Source organism: Chelonia mydas, chromosome 7 (assembly GCF_015237465.2).
Source record: "Chelonia mydas isolate rCheMyd1 chromosome 7, rCheMyd1.pri.v2, whole genome shotgun sequence".
Lineage (NCBI taxonomy): Eukaryota > Metazoa > Chordata > Testudines > Cheloniidae > Chelonia > Chelonia mydas.
The window spans coordinates 20,324,260-20,346,393 of NC_057853.1; the positions used below are offsets into that span (position 1 = coordinate 20,324,260).

Here is a 22,134-nt window from a genome sequence, read left to right on the forward strand (position 1 = left end):
GTGTAGCGCTGGCTCCCAAAGGGCGTGGCGAAGGGAAGCAAATACTGGTAGACCCATGTTACAGATGGGCAAACTGAGGCTCCTTTGGAATTACTTTATAACTGCCTCAGTAGGTGCAGGAGCGGCCAGCGCGGGTCAGCCCAAGGCCTGTCTGCCCCGCAGTGGCCGTGCCAAGTGCTTCAGCAGCGTTGCCCTCCGGCAGGCGCACGGGGGACGTGTTAGTGCGAGGCCGCCTCGGGGCTGTTCAGCCGGGCCACCGGCACGTGTGACCGGGGTAGCTCGCTAGCCCCTGCCCGCAGTCACTCCTGGGGGGCAGGTAATGGGGACACGGCGCTCGCCCAGCCTGGAGCCCGCGTTCGTGGGACTGGGGGCGGAGCGGACACAATGGGAACAACCTCTGCCAAGAAGGGGCCACGAGTGAGCACCGTCCAACGGGCCCCTGCAGCGCCCCGCACACAACAACGGCCGCCCCGCCATCCTGCCCGAGGCAGCGCTGCGCAAGTGGGATGTGACGGGCGCTGTCTCCCGCCCTTGCGGGCTGCAGCCCAGCCGGCCGGGCCGGAAGAGACGTCAGGCAGAAGGGGAGGCGAGAGCAGAGGTAGTGGAGCCGCTGTGCCAGCCCAACCTTCCCAGGGCCTTCCTGCGGCTACGGGAGGCTTCAGGGGGCACATGCTCTTCGGAGGTGGGGAAAGCGTGCAAAGGCCTCGCCAAAGGAGGGGCGGGCTGCCTTCACCTCCGCCGTGTTTGCTTTGTGTCCCCCGCCGGTCTCTGGTTGCACCCCTTGAAAGACGCAGCTTTGAAGAGGAAACAGCATGGGAAAGAAGCGCAAAGGTTCCCTGCGGCAAGAGACTGCCAGCAAGAAATTAAAGGGAGAGCCTGCTGCAGCAGCCACCAGGGCCCCCCAAACTCCCAGGCAAGAACCAGAGGGTGAGTGTAGAAATAGACTCTCTCTTGGCCAGAGCCTGTTACAAGCTGTTGCATAAGCATCATGGAGAATATAAAATGAAGGCGAAGCAGCACCTGGCACCAGATTGCAGATTGGGGGAGGGAGATTGCCACTTTCCCCCAACGTGCTCCTTTGTTATTACTTTAAAAATGACTTTAAAATGATCCCTCTATGCTGATGAAGGATTTTTTGTACCATATTTCTGTAGGACATTTAAAATCTCACTTGATTTTTTTGGACTTTCCCCTCATCTAAATGTTACCGTTTTTGCAAGCCTCTGGCCTGCTGTCCAAAGTGCATTTCTAATTAGATTGTGAAGAACAAACCAAATTTCCCCCTTAGTGTTTATTTCTAGCTGTATTCATTCTGTGACATCCGTTTCCCTGTAGGGTTTTTGTAGGAGTTTAAAAAAAAAAAAGTAAAAGTTTATTTAGAGTTGTTTTTGTCTTTATTTGTCTGTTTAGAGCTGAATAGAGCCTTTGAAATATTTTAAAGAGCAGATATACCCCCTTTAAAAACACAATCTGTTTTCATATCCACTAAATAGTGTAGTGTTTGTGTTTAACTCCATCTGCTGATCTGTTGTCTGTTATACAGTATGTAGTCATGAGATCATGACTGATTTAGCTTTTTTTTGTCCGCCTCATTTAAATTATACAGATGTTACCTAAGCAAGATAGTTTCCTCTCTAGAACTTAGAGAAGTGCTTACTGCTGTTAGTAGACAATCCAAGGTTTCTAAACCTTTCCTTTGTCACAATGAAAGAAGGCAGGATCAAATGATTTGGTCTGACAGGTGCAGCTAAGAAGAATGAAAGTTCTAGGGTGGATTGTTGCTGGTGGCTTTTAGTAAATGTATGTCATTTCAACAGATCTTTAGGGCATTATCCTCTGTGTAAAATATAAGCATGGAATTCAGGCCATTCTTAATTCAAATGATTGTAGAGTTTGATTGATTGTACATCTGCTTGTGGAAAAGGCTAACTGAAAGAAACTCTATAAAATATTAAGGCCTGATTCTATATTTCTTGTGCAACCAACACTCAGGCTCATAATTAATATTATGCTATGGTATCTTCTATTCCTTCACCACATCTTCCGTGCGCATAATTTCTCTCTGAATTTCACATAGGTGTAGAAGATGATGTGGTGAGAGTTCCAAGCAATCTGTATCATTCCTTAACTTGTGAGAGAGACCCTAAATTTTCACATAGTGTCCTGCTTTTTTGTGACTGCTCTGTCCAGTATATTGGATTTGGTCCTACAAAGTGCTCAGCACCTTTAACTCCTGTTCAGTGAGAGTTGAGGATACCGAAGAGCCTCAGAAAATCAGGCCTCTCATAAACACACCATTTAAGAAATAATGGTTTTGGAATCTGTGTAGGTCTTGATACAAAGTTATTGGACCCTGGTGTCTATGTAAAACCCTATTAAAGACAGGAGGCTACTTTGTGGGCTCAGGAGTGTGGTGTCCCGGAGCAGTTCACAGGATTGGGACCTTTGTGTTTTTTTTTTTTTTTTTAAATGGAATGTTTAAAGTACAAAAGCCTCTCTCCTCAGTAAATTTTCTCTACAAGGTTGCTTTTTAAAAATTTCATTGAATTTGAACCAATTTTACTGGTCTCAGAATAGGGTCCGTTGTGGATGCCCACCAACTCATGCAGTATTGCCAACCCCAGATGTTCAAAACCATGACTCAGGCCCCCAGAATGCATGGGATTGGCTTAAAAATCATGAGACTGTAAAAACATAAGAAGGTCGTCTTGTTTGCCTTCTGGAGTGTTGTTGTTACTTATTATTTATCGTACATTTGGGTCACATTTTCAAGTTTTGCTTGGCTGCCTGTGTTACGCTGGGGGTCGTTCTAGCTTCCATAGCAGTCCAGTATGAAGAGGGTGCAAAGGTGGCACCTTAGACCGCCCCATTTCCCCCCGGGGTTGTGAGTTCTGCTGTGCCTTGAACAGCAGATGCAAGACTTGCAATAAAATCATAAGGGTTGGCAACTCTGCTTCTGATATGTGTTTACAATTGCACTGGTTTGCAATTGCTTGGTCCTATGTGAATTGACTTGAAATAAGAAAGCTTGTTTCAGTAAAATTGATAAACAGAGTCAACAGAGATCTCTCCAGTTTTCTTGCTTCTCTCAGACTTCCAGAAGATGTAATTTTATAACAGATAATCTCTACTTTATTAGGAAATAAAAAACTAGGTCCTAATCCTAGCTAGCTCTATACATGCAGAGGATCTTAAAAGTGACCTTCAATACTTTCTCCAAAGTGGGATCATTACAAACTAATGAGGTGAATGTCAGACAGTCACAGGCAGAGGAATATTCAGCTAGTAAAGTACTGTAAATGTAGCGTTGGAAAAAAAAATCAGCTCCTTCAAAATTACCGTACATTGGCTGGTGTTTCTCTGCTATACTGACCCAGAATGCATTGATCTGTAGGCCTGATCCTGCACACAGTTAAGCACATAAGTGACTTCAAATAGCCCTTTTTACTCATGCATTGACTTCAGAGGGACTACATGCGTGATTAGAGTAACTTGTATATGTGAGTGTTTTCAGGAACAATGTGTATGTCAGCTTGGACACCAGCAGTCTCCCTGGAATATGTAATAACCCATAAGGGATTAGATAACTGGCATTTTTTTCCTTACATAGAGTGGCTTTGGAAACCTCTTATAGATATAAAATAGCTATTCCTATATACTGGATACCAAATAAAATAAATTCTGTGGAGCCAAAAAAGGAGGAAAACCTGGCACATTGCATGATGGGATTGTGCCCATCAATCCAATCTCATATGTGCATAGTGCACCCATCACAGTGGTGTCACTGTGATGAGGAAAGCGTCTTGCTATTGTTACAGGAGAATCTTCAGAAGTGCTTTAAATCCATCTTGCAAAATTCCACTTGACTGGGAAAAGTAACTCTTTTGAGATAGGTGAGAACAATATGTGTTTTTCATCCACCATCATATGTAAGGGCAGGTATTGTCCATCTTGTGTATTTTGGGCTGCTAAATTTCCCTGATAGTTTTGCTTCAAATGCACTTTTTGGTAAACACTTCACATTTGTTATGAAAATATTCTCATAGGCAGTGTGTTCATTTTAAGCCTGCATTTTCCCCTGCAGCCTGTGAGTGATGTGCTGGCTCCATTGAAGTTGTTGGGAGTTTTATTATTGACTGAGTTCTGTGGGGCTAGGATTTCGCTCTTTGACATGTATTTTTCCCCCTCTGATCCATTGCAGATGATTTTGAAGAGGAAAGGCCCAGTATGAAAAAGAAGCTCTCAAAAGTTCCTGGTGGAAATAAGAAGAAGAAAGGAGATTGTGACACTGAAGTTCATAGCCTACCAGGTAGATCTTCAAGGCAAAAAGGAGCAAAATCAGTAGCGAAGGAGGAAAATAACATAACTGTAAAAAACAAAGGGGAAACGTGCCGGTAAGTTAATCTACAGCATCAGCATAATAGTCTGGGACAATATTGTATTCACTGTTAAATGTGTTTAGTTAGAGCCTGATCTTGCAAATACACACAGGTTCCTTTACTCACACTAGTAACCTCATAGTTCCACTATGCACTTGAGCATAATTATTCAGGTGTATGGTTGTTTGCAGGATCAGGCTGTTGGAATTCATTCTGGGTGGAAAGCTAATATTTGAGACGTTTTCGAGTTTTATGTAGTGCAAATAATTTAAATTTTATATGGAAGTTGCCAAGTAATTTAGGCCAAAAATTCAGGTTTGTTTGTCTTTAAATGAGGGTAGGGAGGAGGAATGTAACCTAGGACAAGAAGAAATGGGCTTAAATTGCAACAAAGGAAGTAATAATCCTGCCTTGTGTGCAGGGGACTGGACTAGACGACCTATTGAGGTCCCTTTCAGTCCTACGCTTCTATGATTCTATGACATTTGTATTTAAAAATGTCAGAGAAGCTTTTGTGTGGAAGTGAAACTGATCAGTCTTGTTTCACTGGCCAACCTGAACAAAATTTACTAAAATAGTAAAACAGACAGTTCTAATTCCTGTTCTTTTTATACTGATGATGCTTCAGCAAGATTAACAGTTCTTGAATTCTTTAAGGCCCTGATCCTGCAAAATGTTATATGGAGACAGAACCTCTGCATCTATGTAGAGCCCTGTTGATTTGGGATCTTTTGAGGGTGCAGGTATCCATCTCCCTGGAGATCCTTACAGAATGGGGACCTAACATTACACACTGCACTGGGAAGAATATTTCCCTATATTTACTGTTCTGCCTCTATTTATGGCAGGATGTTTTACTTTACAAGTACAGATGCATTGTTTGCATTTGTAGTTTGCTTGTCAAATATTTTAAGGCTTTGCAGCTGTTATTTTTAATACAGATATATTGTATTTGTTTTTCTATTATTTTAATGTTGTTTTCCTCCAATTTTTAAACAAACTAGCAAACAAACTACACTAACTCTTAAAGCCTTTTTTTGTTGTCTTTTGTAATCTTTATAGTGCTTTACCGAGCCCCTCTCAGAAGGAGACGACTTTGAAGAGAAAATCAACTATTAAAAAAGAAATGGATGAAGATGATGATGGAGATGGAAGTGAGGATGAGTGGGAGGATGTGGAAGGTAAGTCTTTTACAGTGGCCTTATCAACTATTATGCTCTAAATATTGTCATATACTGTTGTTCTCAGTGATGATTTATTTGACTCTGGTGCAACCTCTCTCTTGAATTCAGATAGTTTCTATACTCAGTATTACAGCTATAGATTTTTTTAATTGAATCTCTTCTATAAATATTATATACGGATCAAGATTTTGAACATTCCAGTGTTCATGGGTGTTTAAAGATGGATCCAAACTAAAATCAATATACTTACCAGCAGGTGGCATTTTAGCCTCATATTATTCATCCACAAACAGTGGATAAAGGGGCAGCCTTGCCCCTTTTTTAGAATTTCCTTTACTGCTTACGTAAATAACATAAGGTTCCTAGCAGAATTTGCCCCTAAGTTTTTAGGATTGCTCCCTGCAGAACCTCTCTATCCTGCCCCTCATTCAGTCTGCCTCAGAAAGACACTAGGGACCCTTCTATGTATGGTAGTTGGTGTTACTAAGACCCACCTAGTTTCGCTGCCAGTGTTTGTGAGCAGAACAGCTCTGCATCTTTATGTGCCTGATACCTATTAACGTGTAGCAATGCTGCTACCCAACATGTGGCACTCCCTGAGCTATTTGTAAATGTGAAATATCACCTTATGCCGAGAGAAGCTTACAGTGAGTCCAACAGAAGAATCAGACTGTGATTTACTCGAGATGGAGACTGGGCAAGTTAAGTCATTCAGTCAGATACCAGTTAGTTGACCATCAAACCAGGTTATGAAGACCAGAATTGTATTGTATTGTATTTTAGCTGTAAATGCATGCCTACTAAAGTGAACTCGCTACTTAAAAACACTCCTGAGTCTTGTCAGTGCTTTTGAACTGATAGAGAAAGATTTAGCCTCAATGTAGGAATAAGGCGCCAGCGGAAGAGGAGCTCCAACAGCCATATGGTAAAGTCAAGAATACCAAAGTTATGGTAGAATTTTGACATTGTTACCGTACGTAATAATATCCCTCTACCACAGAACACATGGTAGAGTCCCAGAACATGTTACTTTAAATAGGGCAGCAGTGCTGTAGAGAAGGCTGCATTCTCAGCTCCTACCTAACGTGGAGCACCCAGTTCAAAAAAATACTAATGAAGATTATTTTACAAATAACTGTCTAAATGTATTGTTCCTGTAAGGTGCCATCGAGACAACTCTGAAACCCAAGTGCTGTGTCCCCACAACAAACACAGCATGGCCCATAGCGATGCAAAGCTTCCCTTATGCTGCTCCACCAGTGTTCCTCAACCCACTTCTGAAGTAATGATTTGTTCTTTGGACTTTCTGCTAAAGGGGGTTGATTGTGATGGTAGTATTGTGAAAGGGAGACCTGTCTGCTAGAAGCTGAACAGTGTCAATACCTTGATACTAAAGCGACTGGCATTCCATGAATACCTTAGATACTGAATATCTGCTCATTTAACACAGGTTACTGAAGAGACACCAAAGGGCAGTGACTTTTGGCAGTCCAACTTTGGCTATGTTTGAACAGGTGAACCAGAGAGGAGACTTCCCAGGGCCATTGATTCCATGGGTATTAATTTTAATTTTACATTTCCAGAACTCGAAGATCCTGTCCTGGATAAATCAGGAACAGCTGCTGCCCTTCCTGCGCTAGTGTTGCCCAGCAAACCAGTTGAGATAGAGATTGAAACTCCAGAGCAGGCAAAGAAAAGAGAGAGAAGGTAAGATCAGTTATACAGGGTAGGCAGCATAGGCCAGTGGGTAGAGCGGGGGGGGCCAGGAGTTGGGAGACCTCTCAGGTTCCAACTCTGGTCACTGTCTGGCTGTATGACTTTATCAGCTGGGGTAAATGGTCATAGCGCCATTGACTTGAAGTCACTGGAGTTATGACTATTTAGACCAGCTGAGGATCTGTCCCCTGATCTTTAGATGTGCTGAGCATCCAAAACCTTGAATTGAAGTCAGTGAGAACTCAGGGTGCACAGCACCTTAGAAAATCAAGCCTTTAACTTCACTATGCCTTTTTGTGTCCCCATGTATAAAATAGGGATACTTACTTTTGTAAAGTGGTTTGAGATCTGGGGCTGTTGTAATGTAATTATACAGTACTATGACTGTATATATCTTCTTTGTCTTTTCCCTTTTTAATATAGTAGTACCCCTTCAGTAAATTCAGTTAGCAGCAGCCCTCTTAGATCCTGTCGCAAGTTTGGGTAGTGAGGCTAGGAATTTACATCTGATCTTATAGATATATGAATACTAGTTATAGGTGGAATCGTGTTACCTGTATGCTGAATTTTTCTTTCCTAATTCACATGGGTATTTGGGAGGGTTGAGTAGGTAGGTAGTTCATGAAAAGTGCTAAATAAGTACTAAGTATTTTTTATTGTTTGTTGTACCTGCTTACGCTGGCAGCTCTTTAAATCAAGGCACTTAGTCTCAATAGTAAGGTATATAGTGCTCACAGTTTTTTAATCACATCTGCACCTCATGACTATTTGCATAGAATTGACTGAATTCTCCCAAAGCATGCACAGATCTTAGCATAAAACCTGGAATTGATTCTCTGACGCATTCTCTTTTTTGATTATTCCGAGTCCTGGTCAGGAATCTGGAATGGTAGGTCCACAGGGTATTACAGCATTCATTTTTTTTATAACACTGCAGAGAGAAAAGGAAAGCTGAGTTTGAGACCTATCTCCGGAGAATGATGAAACGCTTCAACAAGGAGGTTCATGAAGATACGCATAAGGTGAGGGTCACAGAAGCAACATGGCAGAGAGGGTAAAGATCATGAAGACTTCAGAACAGCTGTGGTATGTGATTGAAAAGGCACAATGACATTTAGAGCCAATTCTAATCTGTATGATTCATGGACATGCCTAGAAACTAAAGGGAAAAAGGAAAGCAAAGTTCCAATCAAATTCACATACAGGTTTCTCTCTGATCATCATTTGGAATCCCCTGCCGCTTGGAGAATCTGCATTTCTGGAATTCAGGAACAAAATAGATGTCAGTGGTGTATATAGGATTAGTTACTGAACTGGAGTGATTCCCACTCATATTCATGGAGTTAAACTATTCATCACATTTGAGGCTGGTGATACTGATGAGCACGAAAGGGATTTTGATCCGGATCCTCAAAGGTATGTAGGCACCTAACTCTCATTTACATCAATGGGAATTAAGTACTTACATACCTTTGAGGATCAGGGCCTTTATCACCTTCCTCTGGAGCACTGAAGGGTAAGATGGCCTTGTGTTCAAAGCACTGGAGCTCAGGAGATCTGGGTTCAATTTCTGTTTTGACACAGATTTCCTCTGTGCCTCAGTTTCCTATTGCTAGATCCAAGGATATGACTTTCCTACTTCACAAGAGTATTGCAAGAATAAACCCATTATTGTGTAGTGCACAGATACGATGAAAGCGGCCAGATAAGTACCTAGATACATTGAGTTAAATTAGGAAGGCATAAGTACATAATTTTACCATTGTTTTGTTATTGGCAGATCTCCTTCCAGCTTCTCTACCAGTTTTTGTACTGGCTATGGGAAAAGGGTGGGAAATCCAGTACAATGAAAAGTACTTAAAATAAGGACTAGCTTTTGACTTCGAAATTGTCTTTGGAGATGAATATTGCTTCTGTTCTCAGGTGAAGCAATGACAGTTGTTTCAAATGTACAAGACACAAAGTTGGTTTTGTATCTGTTTTGTGCCTAGTCCTAGAAAACAAACGATGTGAAGTGTTTAAATCAAAGCTCATCAGTGTTTCCAGATGGTAGATGGACGCATGGCTGTCAAAAAGGGAACTTAACTGGCATTTCATTTTGCATTAATTTCAGGTATAGTTTAAAATCTGCTCCTCCTTTTTTAGCTATCTTTATTTCACGTCCCTAATAATTGTGCCATGGAGAGGGAATTGAAACAAAGATCTTAGAACTGACAATTTGAAGACAGAATTCCAACGGAGGCCACAGAAATTGTAGTCACAAAAGGCCACATTCTCCTCTGGCTTACATGGCCACAATTCCTTTGAGAATCTTGGTATCTCCTTCCTCGTATAGCTATTGGGTCAGATTCACACTGGTATGTTAACTGTAATGGAGTTGCACCTGAATTAATATGGCTTGTTGTATTAGCTGAAGAGCCTTTGTATTTGCCCTATCCCTGGCTGTTGATGGAGGAGTAAAGTCATTCATTGAAACAGCCAGTGTGTTTGGTACAATCTTAAAACCTATTTTCTATCTCCTCCAGGTTCACCTACTATGTTTGTTAGCAAATGGTTTCCATAGGAACAGGGTCTGCAGCCAGCCAGATCTTCAGGCTATTGGCTTTTCCATCATCCCCACCCACTTCACTAAAGTGCCTGCAGCTCGTATAGACCTTCTCTACCTTTCCAACTTGGTGAAATGGTAAGAACCTCCCTTGTAATCTAGCTCTCTCATGTTAACTATTGAATTTTTGATGCAGCACAAGGAGAGAGATCAAGCTGAATGAGTGTAGTCATCCAGGCTCAAGTGATTTATCTTGTTAAATACTAGTGTGGGGAAAATCCCGCCACACACACACTTTTTTTTTTTTTTTTTTTTTTTTAAAGAGGAGTGAACGATGAAGTTATTCAGGAAACTAGACACTAAGGTGAATTTGTCATTCTTCAAGGTTTGTTGCAACCTTCACTATCAACACTGAACTCTCTGTTGATCGAGAGGGCCTGCAGTCCACTTTAGAGAGGCGCTTCGCCATCTATGCTGCAAGAGATGATGAAGAGTTGGTCCATGTGAGTGACTTGAAGTCTGGAAGCTCCCAAGGTTGCTTGCTGGGGTTGGATGCCAGATCACTGGGGTAGAATTGCTGCTGTAGAGGTTGCAGGTTAGGCTTAAGGAGTGGGGCTGGATTTGAAGAAAACTGATAGATCATCTCTGGGCCTCAGCTTTTTCTTTATTTTTTCCTGTTTTGAACGTAGCCCTGGTGCTTTGAATGACATATGTGCCTTATAACCTGAAGAAGCACCCACTGGGATCCTGCTGTGGTTAGCCCCTGATTCTAAGCTGTACCCAACTGAAGGCCTGATGATTTTGGCCCTCTGTTCTAGGCAATATCCACTTGCGTTAATGTGTAATTGGTCCTGATGCTGGTGGCTTCACAGATAAGTATGTGCATTGTTCAAAATCATTACCCCTGAGTCTGCTCTGGCAGTGCAAAGCAACTACAAAGCCAGATTAACCAGCTCCCTATTCCTCTTTTGTGAAGAAATTCCTAGGGGGTCACAGCCCCTTCGTGGTTCCCGGTTTAGGGGGTTTACCTGGAAAAAAGAGTTGTGATGAAGGTGTTACTGCATTGAGGCAATCCTCAGCAGTCAGAATGACCCTTTGAGGCCAAGGGCAGCCAGATGTTATTTAGAGTAGCCTGAAGGCTTTAACTGACCACTACTTTTTAAGGCATCTGGCAATAAGTCAGCCTGTGACTTTGGAACTGGAGTAGGGGCAAACTAGTCATGTCTTTCCAGTTCTTATAGGGGTTGCTGGTTAAAGAAAAATAATTCATGAGCGGAAAACCGAACATTGAGGGAAAGCTTCCCATCCTTAGGGAGAGCAGCATGTGAACTGCCATTTTGCAGGCATTCTGCCCACAACTCCGTCATGCTCCTTGGAAACCTGGGAAATTGCAGCCTTGGTCTAGTTGTAGAATGTCTTTGCTGTGGCTGGAGATGTAAAAATACCTCTAGCTAGGAACTGAGGAATTACGCTTACATACACTGGCGGGAGAGGAGCACAGACAAAGTGAACCGTGCCTGAGTTTGAACGCTTCTGGTTTGAATTTATCTATTCTTGCCCATTTCTGCTGAACTCCCACATAACAAAACAGTCAGCAGGTCACCACTGATACTAGGTTACAGTCGCTAAACTACCATTGCAGTGTGTATATGAATGGCAGATGTTTCTATATAGTAACATCTTGTTAGCATACATAATTTATTCAATCCATCCTTGAAAGAGGTGCCACTTTGTCTCCTTTAGCTCTGTTTACCTCAGGAATGAGGAACTGAGAGGAAAAACGGTCCAGTGTTGGGGCAGTAGACTAGGACTTGGGAGAACAGGGTGCAAGGCCCTGTTCCACCACAGACTTCCTTTGTAATATTTGGGAGTCATTTAACTTCTTTATGCCTCTGTTTCCCATCTATAACATGGGGATGTTGTGAGGATAAATACATGTATTGTGAGACATTCAGACACTGTAGTAATGGGTGCAATGTAAGTACCAGAAATAATTGAAATGAATCTTTATCAGCACACATTGCACCAGGTGAAAGATCTGGATGAAACTTGACTTTTGGGTTGAACTCTGGCTCCAATGTGGTTTTAAGCTAGTTGTTCATACTTAACTACCCCCGCCCCCCTCCTCCCCCCTTCCCCCCCCAAAAAAACCCCCAACCCTCAAGTCTTTTCTTTTTTCTTAAACAGATATTTTTACTTATTCTACGAGCATTACAGTTGCTCTGCCGGCTTGTGCTGTCTTTGCGACCCATTCCCCTGAAAGAGCCAGCGGGAAAGGTAGGGTTAATTGGGATTGTGAAATAAAGGAATTGACTATTTTAGAAGTCCACACTCTGGCCCAGAGGGTGATCATTAGGAGTCACGTGATGTTAATGAAGAGGGAAAAAATAGGCTGAATATCAGAAAAATCTTCCTGACAATGAGCTGTATTAGGGCGGAGTTGCCAGGGTTTAACATAAGGTGTGATGTTAAACTGATTTAGCTAACAGTAAAGGCTGTGTGGACACTCTTATTTTGGTTTGAATGTCTTATTTCAGTTTAGCTTATACATGTTTCTTTTCAAATTAAGATGAATAGAAATAAGCCAGGTTTAAACTGAAATAAGAGTGTCCACACAGCCTTTGCACCAATATAAATTGAATCAGTTTAAAGCCACACCTCAAGTTGAACTGGTGCGACTGAGACAAGGATTTAAGCTGTAGAATGTCTTCCACCACTTTTCTTTGGAGAGCAAGTTGCTTGGGACTTTTAAAACTAGGCTGGATGAAACTAGAGTTGGACTGAATGATCCAATAGGTCTTTTCCATCTCTGACATTTGTGATGGAGACTAATTAAGAAGCTCAGATCCTTTAAAGACAGCCAACCTGTGTATCTAGGCAGTGTTCTCTTCACTGGGTTGGGAACACAGAACACAGCCTCTTGAAGCCCACCAAATGGCGCTACCCAGCTGTTTGACTTTAGGTTTATGGTTCCCTAAAACTTGCATATTAACAGGACTACTGTACTCACAAAGGTTTGTTCTGCTTCCACCTAGCCCAGTTAGTGGAAGTTGGAGTTTGTTAGACAAACATTATTTACTCTAGAAAAATCAAAATCGCCTCTTTTTTGTTTTGAGGGCAAGAGCTCCTGCAAGAAGCACTCTGCCAAAAAACCTAAGGCTCCATCAAGAAAAAGCTCCTGCAAAGGAGCCAAGCAACAGGAAACTCTGTCAGGGAGTGAAGGAGCTGACAAGGAACCAAACACCTCTGGGTCCAAAAGGAAAAGTAAGTCAAAGGTGATCAAGGATTGCCAGGAACAAAAGGAATCCAGTGATGATGAAAGCAACCTGGGGGAGGGGGAAGAGGAAGGAGCACGCAGGCCCAGAAACAAATGCCGACGAAGAGTGACCTTGAAAGTGTCTTACAAAGAGGAGAGTGGAAGTGACGAGGGCAGTGTTTCTGAGTTTGAGGCTTCGGAGGAGGAAGACAGTCATTTCTCTGATGAGGATTTTGAAACTGTCTCTAAGAGGCAGAAGAGAACATCGGGGCCCCATAAAGCAAGGGTAGTAGTTGAAAATAGCAGGAAAGCCAGGTCTTCCGAACCAAAAGGGCCCAAGAATTCAGGTGGAAATGAGCAATTGCTGGCAAAAGCAGCTTCTCCAGGCTCTTCTAATACACCCAGGAAGAGGAACAAAATAATCTCTAGTGACGATGATGGGGAGCAGGAGGTGGTGAAAGTGACAGGCACAGATCAGTGGTTGGAAATCTTTGTTGAGCGGGAAGACAGGTGGGTGTGTGTGGACTGTGTTCGTGGCATCGTTGGCCAGCCCTCTCTGTGTTTTAAATATGCCACCAAGCCAGTTTCCTATATTGTGGGAATTGACAGCAATGGGCATGTAAAGGACGTAACGCAAAGGTACGACCCAGCCTGGATGACTTCGACAAGGAAATGTCGTGTGGATCCTCAGTGGTGGGAAGACACGCTGGAACCATATAGAAGCCCCTTTGTGGAAAGAGAGAAGAAGGAAGAAAGGGAGGTAAATGGACACCAGACATTCGGTGTCATTTCATACTGAGAGCCAAATTCTGACATCCTGAGTCTGGCAAAGCTCCCTGGGAGATTTTCCCTGAGAAGGGATGCTGGGATTTGGTGCCAGAATATTTGCTGTATTCATATGTGGGTGTTTTAAATCTGGGAACATATATATGTATGTTACAAGAAATAAAATAAAATGGAAGCTGTTTAGGAGAGAATCTGGAGAGAACAAATCCAGAGGACAACCCCATTTGTAATTTGTTGCATAGAATAGCATTGCCCTTGTCATGAAACACTTTGAACCAAGTTAATCTGTGGTGTAATTCCATCATCACCAAAGGAGATACATCAGGGATGCCTTTGGTCATTTGGATTACCTGCTTTTGTATGGGTTTCTGATATCCCCCCCCCCCCCCCCCCCCCCCCCGATCAAGTTTATAATACAATCTGTCGTCGTTTTGTAAAATGCTGGTAAATTTTTGTAAAATGCAAAAGACCATTGAATTCACTATTATTTGCATGGGTCACACAGTTTCTAGTTAAGCTTCAAGACCAACCTCTGCCGACAGCCATTGGAGAGTATAAAAATCACCCTCTTTATGCATTGAAGAGGCATATCCTGAAATATGAGGCCATCTACCCTGAGACTGCTGCTATCCTAGGATACTGCAGAGGAGAGGCGGTATATTCCAGGTGAGACCTACCTGCTTGTCATATTGTAAAAATTATACAAGTAGCTAAATTGATTGAATGTCAGCAAGACAGTTCTGTGTATTTTTGCAGTCCATTGAAAGAGTGTAGACAGTTGCTTTGTTCTGGCCTCTTTAGAGACTGTGTGCACACACTGCACTCCCGGGACACCTGGCTGAAGCAAGCTCGCGTGGTGAGGATTGGGGAAGTGCCCTATAAGGTAAGGGAGCTTGGAATCATGTCAGTGCAATGTGACTGTGCTCTCTGGATAAATAGTCATTGCTTTTATACCTTTTGCACAGACAAGATTTGCACAGCGGACTCTGTGACCAGGGCGGTGAGGGGAGTGGGAGGAGGCAGAGAGATGGAATTCTTTCCCTCCAGCGCTGCAGGGAGCTGCCCTGCTGCTGTGGATCCATCAGCCAGCCGTGCACCAGCTCTACCCAGAACTCCACTATGTGGTGTTCACACTCTCAGGGACCATCCCTGTTTGGAGGCTTCCTGCCTAGCAGAACTGCACTCGTTTGATTCTGTTCAGAGCCTTCCAGGACCCTTCTTTGAATTGGAGGATTTGGCCCCAATTTGCTCACAACATGCCTAGGTGCATCGAGCATAAGTTACAGATGTCAAAGCTATGGAATGAGCACCCCTTTCCTCCCAGACCCTTCTCTTTCAGTCTCCCAAATAAAATCTGAGATCTCAGATTAGTGTCTGTTTGTTTCTAAAGTGTGACAAATGCAGCCATTGTGTTTGCACAGATGGTGAAAGGATATTCCAACCAGGCAAGGAAAGCACGACTGGCAGAGCCTTCGAACAGGGAGAAAGACGATTTGGGGCTGTTTGGCCTGTGGCAGACGGAGGAGTACCAGCCTCCTGTGGCAGTGGATGGAAGGGTAGGCAAGAGGGAAGAGAGGGCGGTGTGTGTGGTGAATGCAAAAATCTGGAACGAGGACACAGGCTTTATTTTCCTAGAGCATCTTTGTGTGTTAGAGGTAGATCAGCTTCTGGATCCCAAAGTTCTGGGATTTGTAGATTATATTGGTTAACTGCCCAAATTTTAGTCCCACCTTAAGTAGGCCTCCATTTTTATGATTGGAAATAATTATGGAGTTCTGTGCCTGCAATTCAGGGCTTGCAAACATGCGGAGTTATTCTTGATTAACTTTGTAAGTGAATTAAGTTAATTCGGAATAAGGCACTCTGTTCCGGTGTAAGAGCATCCACCTATGGAGAAAATTGGAAATCGTTAATCTGCTTGAAATTCCCATCCTACCTTATTCTGGATTAATTTTCATTTTTAATTTTCAAGCCCATAGTTACAAAGCACAGATGGTAACCATAAATCAGGGTTGTCTATGTAGCTAAAATGTAGTTGCAAAGTGTGGCCAATGTCTGAATATATGGCTTGTGTCCTGAATATTAAAGAATTGTTGCCAGTGTCGCTAATCAGACACTCAGAATAAGGATAACTAAGCAGACACTTGTAATGTATCTATTTCTGAATAAGAGCAGGAATTTCCATTCATCTCCTGACTGAGCATGAGGCTTCACTTTTTATTTTCATTTTTCAATAACAGGTTCCCCGGAATGAATATGGAAACGTGTATCTCTTCCTGCCCTGTATGTTACCAATAGGCTGTGTGCAGCTAAAACTTCCCAATCTGCATAGAGTGGCACGGAAACTGGACATTGACTGTGTTCAAGCCATCACTGGATTTGATTTTCACGGTGGCTACTCACACCCAGTGTACGTGATGTGCCTGCTTTCTATTTTGTTTCACCTGTGAGGATTTTTGTATATTGCATGGTGGGTGCTCCATGCTAAGGGTATATTCCATGCCATTTTCTCTGTCAGCTGCTGTAGAGGCAGGACACCTCAGAGCAAGCTGTGGCACATGACATCACAGAATTCAGCTCAACACGTGTCCTTTCATTTCCATTAGCAGCCTGCTCTTGCTCTGGAAGAGTAGGGAAACCACCCTTGCAAATGCATCATGTGAGATACTCTGCTTTCTCTGTCAATACTCAGTAGTCTTCGGTCTATGATGCATCGATACGTATTGGCCTGCTTCCTTTCTTCCTCTAGCACTTGGCCTGTTTTGCGGGTGCATAAACTGATAGGTGAATGTATTCTCCTTTCCAGTACTGATGGCTACATAGTCTGTGAAGAATACAAAGAGGTGCTCGTCGCAGCCTGGGAGAATGAACAGGCAGAGATAGAAAAGAAGGAAAAGGAGGTGAGAATTGTTTTCACAGGGTCCTTATTTTTATATTGAACAATAAGTCACCTTCACTTACAGTTATGTAAAATAACAGTCAAACGGGGTGGGGGGGGCTATGCAAGCATTAAACACAGAGCTGAGCCAATGTAAATGTGTAGTGGTCACAATCTTACATTTCAGTAGAACCACTTGTCCAGATGGATTCCTAAAGCACTTTACTCTGTCTAATATCCAAACTGCAGGGATGCACGTGATCCATTATAATAATGCAGCCATCTCTGGGGTGGACCACAGCAGCTGTTTAACAGCACACAGCAACATTACACAGTTGCTCAAAACAGAAAGCGAAGTATCTATACCCTGAGCTAAATTTTAGGCACAATATAATTACCCAAGTTGGAATTTGCCAGGGAATGAGGGTCAGCATCCCTGCTCATTCACAAATAATTATAAATGGCCATGACATCGGTGTTACATTTAATCCAAATGATGGCCCCTCCAGCAGCCCTGGATAGTGGGGCATTGATTCAGTACTGACTTTGAGAAAAGTGCCCAATTCAGTATTGACTCAGAGACGAATGCCCCATATCCTGCAGCATCTACTGATGTTGTTTTGGGGCCTCCTATATAAGTACTTATACTTATATAAGACACTGCTTAGTTTGTGAGATGTGACAGCAAAAAGCCATGCTGGCTGCTGATAATGAGTAAAATGGAATAAAGTTATATGATGGAATAAATACAATGATTCCTGTACAAACAGATACCTCTTAAAATATAATGATGTTTGGTTAATAAGCCTACTGAATGCTCAGGAGTGAAGCAATACATTTAAATTAATATACAGAATTTCTCCGTTTTGTTTAAACACCAAAGACTGTTTGTATGGTTCTGAATATATCAGAATTCCTGACTTTAAGGATTTCTTTTTTTGAAATAACAATTCCACATAGAAAAGAGAGAAGAGAGCACTGGGGAACTGGAAATTGCTGACAAAAGGACTTCTCATAAGAGAGAGACTGAAGCAACGCTACTGCAGAAAGGTAAGAATCTGTGTGTATATCTGCTGCTTGTAAGGACTAAGGAGTTTTCCAAGGCAGAATTTGCCTGCCAGGTAGTGCTAAGACCTGTCAGGAAAATGGTAGCAGTGGAATTTGCACTGGATTCTTGAGTCTATTTTTTCCCCTCAATTCTTAGTCTCTTCTTGCTCATGGAACAGCTCAAATGATTAATGTGAGCAGGATTTGACCCTTCTGAATGTCAAAGGGGTGGGGGGGGGGGGAAAGAAGCCCAACGAAGTGCTTCCTCAGTTTATTTTAGAATATATCTAACATTGTAACTTGTCTAGTGCTCCCTTTGGCCTTTCCATATGTTAATTGCAGTTTGTGAAAATACTTCTGGTCTTGGCTTAGCAGATGAAGCTAACTGACCACCATTGCTGTCCTCTCTATTAATGCAACCTAATTACATCTCTTTCAACACAGCTGTTGGTGGTGTTCAAGATCACTACATGCTTAGCCATTTGATGGATGAGACGTAACCTTCAGCAGTGTTTGACGCTGTTATGCTTTATATCCAAAATCTTAAATTTTCAATTGGTACATCAGAGAACTTCCAAAATCTCTTCACGCAAAGTTCTCTTCCCCTCTTCTCACACTAACTTTGAATAGGAGCTCATACTGGGTTTTGAACAAGAATTTAGCTCAATCATGTCAGCTGAAATCTCATCCCTGTTTAACATAACATGAGCACTCTGCAACCAGGCAACATGGTTTTATATTATGGCTCTATTGTTCTGACATATCCACTTCATATTTTGGATTTCTTAGTCCAAACCACAAATGTAGTTTTCAGAGGCATAAAATGACCTGTGTTGGTTTGGGTTATGAAGTGAAATGATTCTGTCCTTAAATATGTTTTTCATCATGCTCGGTGATAAGTCAGATTTTAAAGCCGGTTTATTCTTACACTCTCTTGACTAGTGAATATTCTTTCTGAACTTGAATTAATGCTGCACATACGAGACATGGACTGATACTGCTTTGTGTAGAGAATTACATAAAATGTACCGCTTGTCTGTTATAGATCACTCCTGCTAACTAGAGCCGCATCTTCCATGGTGATGAGACTGTTATGACAAAAAAGGACTCTTAAAAAACACCCCCTAACCACAGTTGCCAACTTTCACGTGGTAAATAAGCACCCAGGCTTTCACAATAAGGCAAAAATCAAGCTAATCCCATTTCAAAACAAGGCCAAAACAAGCTAATCCCTAAGAACCCCAACACTGTATGTGACTAGATCCCCCCCAGCATGCAGTGTGGGACTGTGGTGGGCCTGCTGTGCCTCCCTGACTATCTTGCTTGCCGGGAGCCGATCAAAAAAAAAAAAAAAGTAGCAACAAGCTAAAAGCCAAACAAGCTACAAGCCAAAAACTAGCCAACAAGCAACTCACAAATCAATTAAGCCAAAAACAAGCCCAATTTCTGCGGTTTTTTTTGTGGGTTTGGCAAGTTTGCCTCTAACATTCATGCTTATTTTTTCCAGAGTGAGGCATCCGGATCCATGATGGAGAAAGGAGCTGGATTTTCTTCTGATGAAGAAGGGGAGCCAAGTTCAAAGACTCCAGCTGAAGATGTGGTGGTTTCTTGGCCTCTGAATCGGCAAGTGGAGGAACAAAGAAAAGAGAAAAAAGGCAGAAAGAGCAAGTGGGAAAAGAAGGGAGAAGTAGCACACTTGTTCCCCTTTGAGAAGTTATGACCAGAACCCAGGGCTAAACTCTTTATGTTCAATTTCCCGATGCAAGGATGAAGGTGGTTCGTTTCTTTAAAACTATCTTGTAAATAATTTCAGAGCTAGAAAATGTTTGATGTTTTCTACCAGTTGCCTGCTTGATACTGAATGAGTCAAAATTATATAAATAGAGCAAAGAGCAGATGTGGAGGTAGATAAAAATACATCACAACAGGAGCATACCAACCAGTGTGTGCTTTCAGCTCTCTTGTATATATGTATTTCTGTTGGTCAAAGGTGGACTCTCTCCACAGTGTAATGTCAAGCCCTTCTCTCTGATCTAGCATTGAGAGTTCTATAAAGGTGAAACTGGATTTATTTTATCATTTCTTTTGGAGTCATGGGTAACCTTTTTATCTGTGGAGCTTTGAGGGACAGATTTGTAGATATCATATCCTTCTCACAAGAGTGACCCATTGCAGCTGTTCTTCCCCTTTGACAAGTATTGTCACCCCTGCAGTACACCTATTGCTGCATCACTTTCACAATCTCCTTCCCACAAGTCTTGTTTACCAACAAACAGAAGCATGTGTAGCTGCTATTCAGGAGTCCCTCCTGCACTCTATTAGTGGCCTATTATCGCTATTGGTAGTTAACCCATATTGTTTCAAATCAGCAGTGCAATAAATTTTTATTCCCATTTGTAGTCCATCATCACAAGGGTGGAAATGTAAAGAATCAATAGCACCTCAAAGCCTGGCAGATCGCTAACATTTACATGTTTTGCAAAGGACAGAAATTTCTTAAGTGTAGTTTTGACTTATTTTACTTTTCAGTCCTTGATCTTTTCCCTGCCTCCATAATCCTTTTGAGAGAGAGCAAGAGAGAAAAGTCTTGAGATAATTTGGGACGCTGTCTTGTTGCATTTTTTAAAGATTTTTTTTTATCATCACCACCTTTATCATTAAACTAAAATAACTTTTCACCCTTAATGTTTATTTACTGTCTGCATATGGCATAGCTTGGACAACAAAAGCAGACAAAGAACTTTCAGTTTGGGGCAAAATTTGCAAGAGCGCCATTGCCAGAAGTAAAAGTCAGTGGGACTTAAGCACTTTTGAAACTGTTACCTATTGTCTATAGCAAGTTTCACTCTCTTTAGCACAGTTCTGGGTTTGTATTCTAAACACTGTAAAAGAATGTTTAAATCCATGCAAACTGTTTATGGGATTTTTTTAATGAAATAGTACTTGATCTAGACTCTAATTATTTTTAGAAAACCTATAGTTGGGCCTAAACAGACCTAAATTTCTCTTTAAGAAAACTGGTTATGGAGGGAATACAGTAATGTTAAGAGCCTGCTGCTTCCTTGCCTTATGCCATGGGCTCAAACTCATAACCCCAGTGGAGAGGTTAAAAATGCAAGAAAAAAAGCTTTAGTACTTATGTATATTTAGAAAAATATTTTTATACTGAATTTTTGGAAAAAAAGTGTTTGCAAAGATCAATCCTTTGCATGGTCCCTGTTATTTCTATGGGTCATTCTTTAGTGCATTTATCTGTATTCCCAATGAACAATTATTAAAGGAAAAAGCAGTGACCTCAGACAGCTTAGTTGTCATTTTTGTATTACAGCAGCAGTATCACCAGTCCTAAGTGTTCAAAACATGTAAATTTGGGTTTCTTTACATTCTGTTCTTTGAGCGTTTAAGGTTCATGTTAAGTTTTTTTTAAAACAAAGACTAGAAATTCTTTTAATGAAAGCTGAGATTCTCAGGTAAGTACTTGACTGCAGATGAGGCTTCAAGAAAAACTCTAGGTATTGCAAGATTTGACAATACTGCAGTAATTACCAGAGGGTCCCTTTGGGGTCTGGGTCCTCTTGTGCTATATGCTGTGCAAATACATGACATGCTCATATACTGAAAATAGTTCAGGGTAAGGACCAGAATCCAACTCACTGAAATTTGTGAGTCTTTCCATTAATATAAATGGGTCTGAAATTAAGTAACAGCTAGGCATAAATGGAAGATGACGATGGAATCCATTGCATGGTCAACCAATATCCTAGGAGATCTAACAGAGCTTCACATAAATTGAATTTTGGACTGTATCACTGGTGGAGGTTCCTATCCTGTACAGCCAGCATAAGAGAAATTTTATTGCTGCAGTTGTTACTATAGAAACCTTTGTATATATGCAATAAAAGCACCAATTCTGGCTATGTTGCTTAGAAAGAAAATGCACCTCTGGTAACATGGAGTTTTGCTTCACATTATTTGTGTGTGTGTAAAGTAAGCTACTGTGGATGCATACTTAAAATTGTTCTGATTGTATAATTAAGCCTAAAGCTCTTAAATATTTAATCCAATGGAACTAGAACCATTATAATAGTTCCAGTTCCATTGTATAATGCCTTTCAAAGGGTTGTGGAGGTAGGAATGTTGCTGCAGTTAAATAAGGAAATGTATGTCAAGGTTTAAGCAACTTGCTCACATCAAGTCTGTGGCAAACTAAGAACCAGAACCTGTCTTCAAGTTCTAGTGCTCTTCTTAAACCACTCCACTGTGCTGTCTTTTATATATAAAGTACCTTACCATGGATACTAGTAATTCAGGTAATAGGAACATGCCTCCTGAGAGTGAAATAT

General features: G+C 41.8%; 1 protein-coding gene across 2 annotated transcripts; it reads left to right on the forward strand.

Moving 5' to 3' along the window:
• The first annotated feature begins 30 nt into the window (after positions 1-30).
• On the forward strand, positions 31-21,740 carry XPC (XPC complex subunit, DNA damage recognition and repair factor). 2 transcript variants are annotated; one of them, XM_037904812.2, is made up of 16 exons: positions 31-927; positions 4,202-4,394; positions 5,442-5,560; positions 7,147-7,270; positions 8,217-8,301; positions 9,805-9,962; positions 10,210-10,327; positions 12,012-12,101; positions 12,941-13,840; positions 14,372-14,532; positions 14,668-14,749; positions 15,288-15,422; positions 16,107-16,276; positions 16,673-16,766; positions 17,705-17,794; positions 19,299-21,740. In XM_037904812.2, the coding sequence occupies exons 1-16, from the start codon at positions 813-815 to the stop codon at positions 19,509-19,511; spliced, it is 2,847 nt and encodes a 948-aa protein (XP_037760740.1). In that variant the 5' UTR covers positions 31-812; the 3' UTR covers positions 19,512-21,740. The 2 variants fall into 2 exon arrangements, with proteins under 2 accessions (XP_037760740.1, XP_027678248.2); XM_027822447.3 differs by lacking the exon at positions 12,012-12,101 and having other exon boundaries at positions 556-927.
• The last annotated feature ends 394 nt before the right edge of the window (positions 21,741-22,134 follow it).

Coding starts and splice junctions, on each gene's coding strand:
- XPC (XM_037904812.2), top strand. CDS start 813: ATGGGAAAGAAGCGCAAAGGTTCCCTGCGGCAAGAGACTGCCAGCAAG. Junction 8,302..9,804: donor TTCATGAAGATACGCATAAG/GTGAGGGTCACA, acceptor TATCTCCTCCAG/GTTCACCTACTATGTTTGTT. Junction 10,328..12,011: donor ATGATGAAGAGTTGGTCCAT/GTGAGTGACTTG, acceptor TTTCTTAAACAG/ATATTTTTACTTATTCTACG.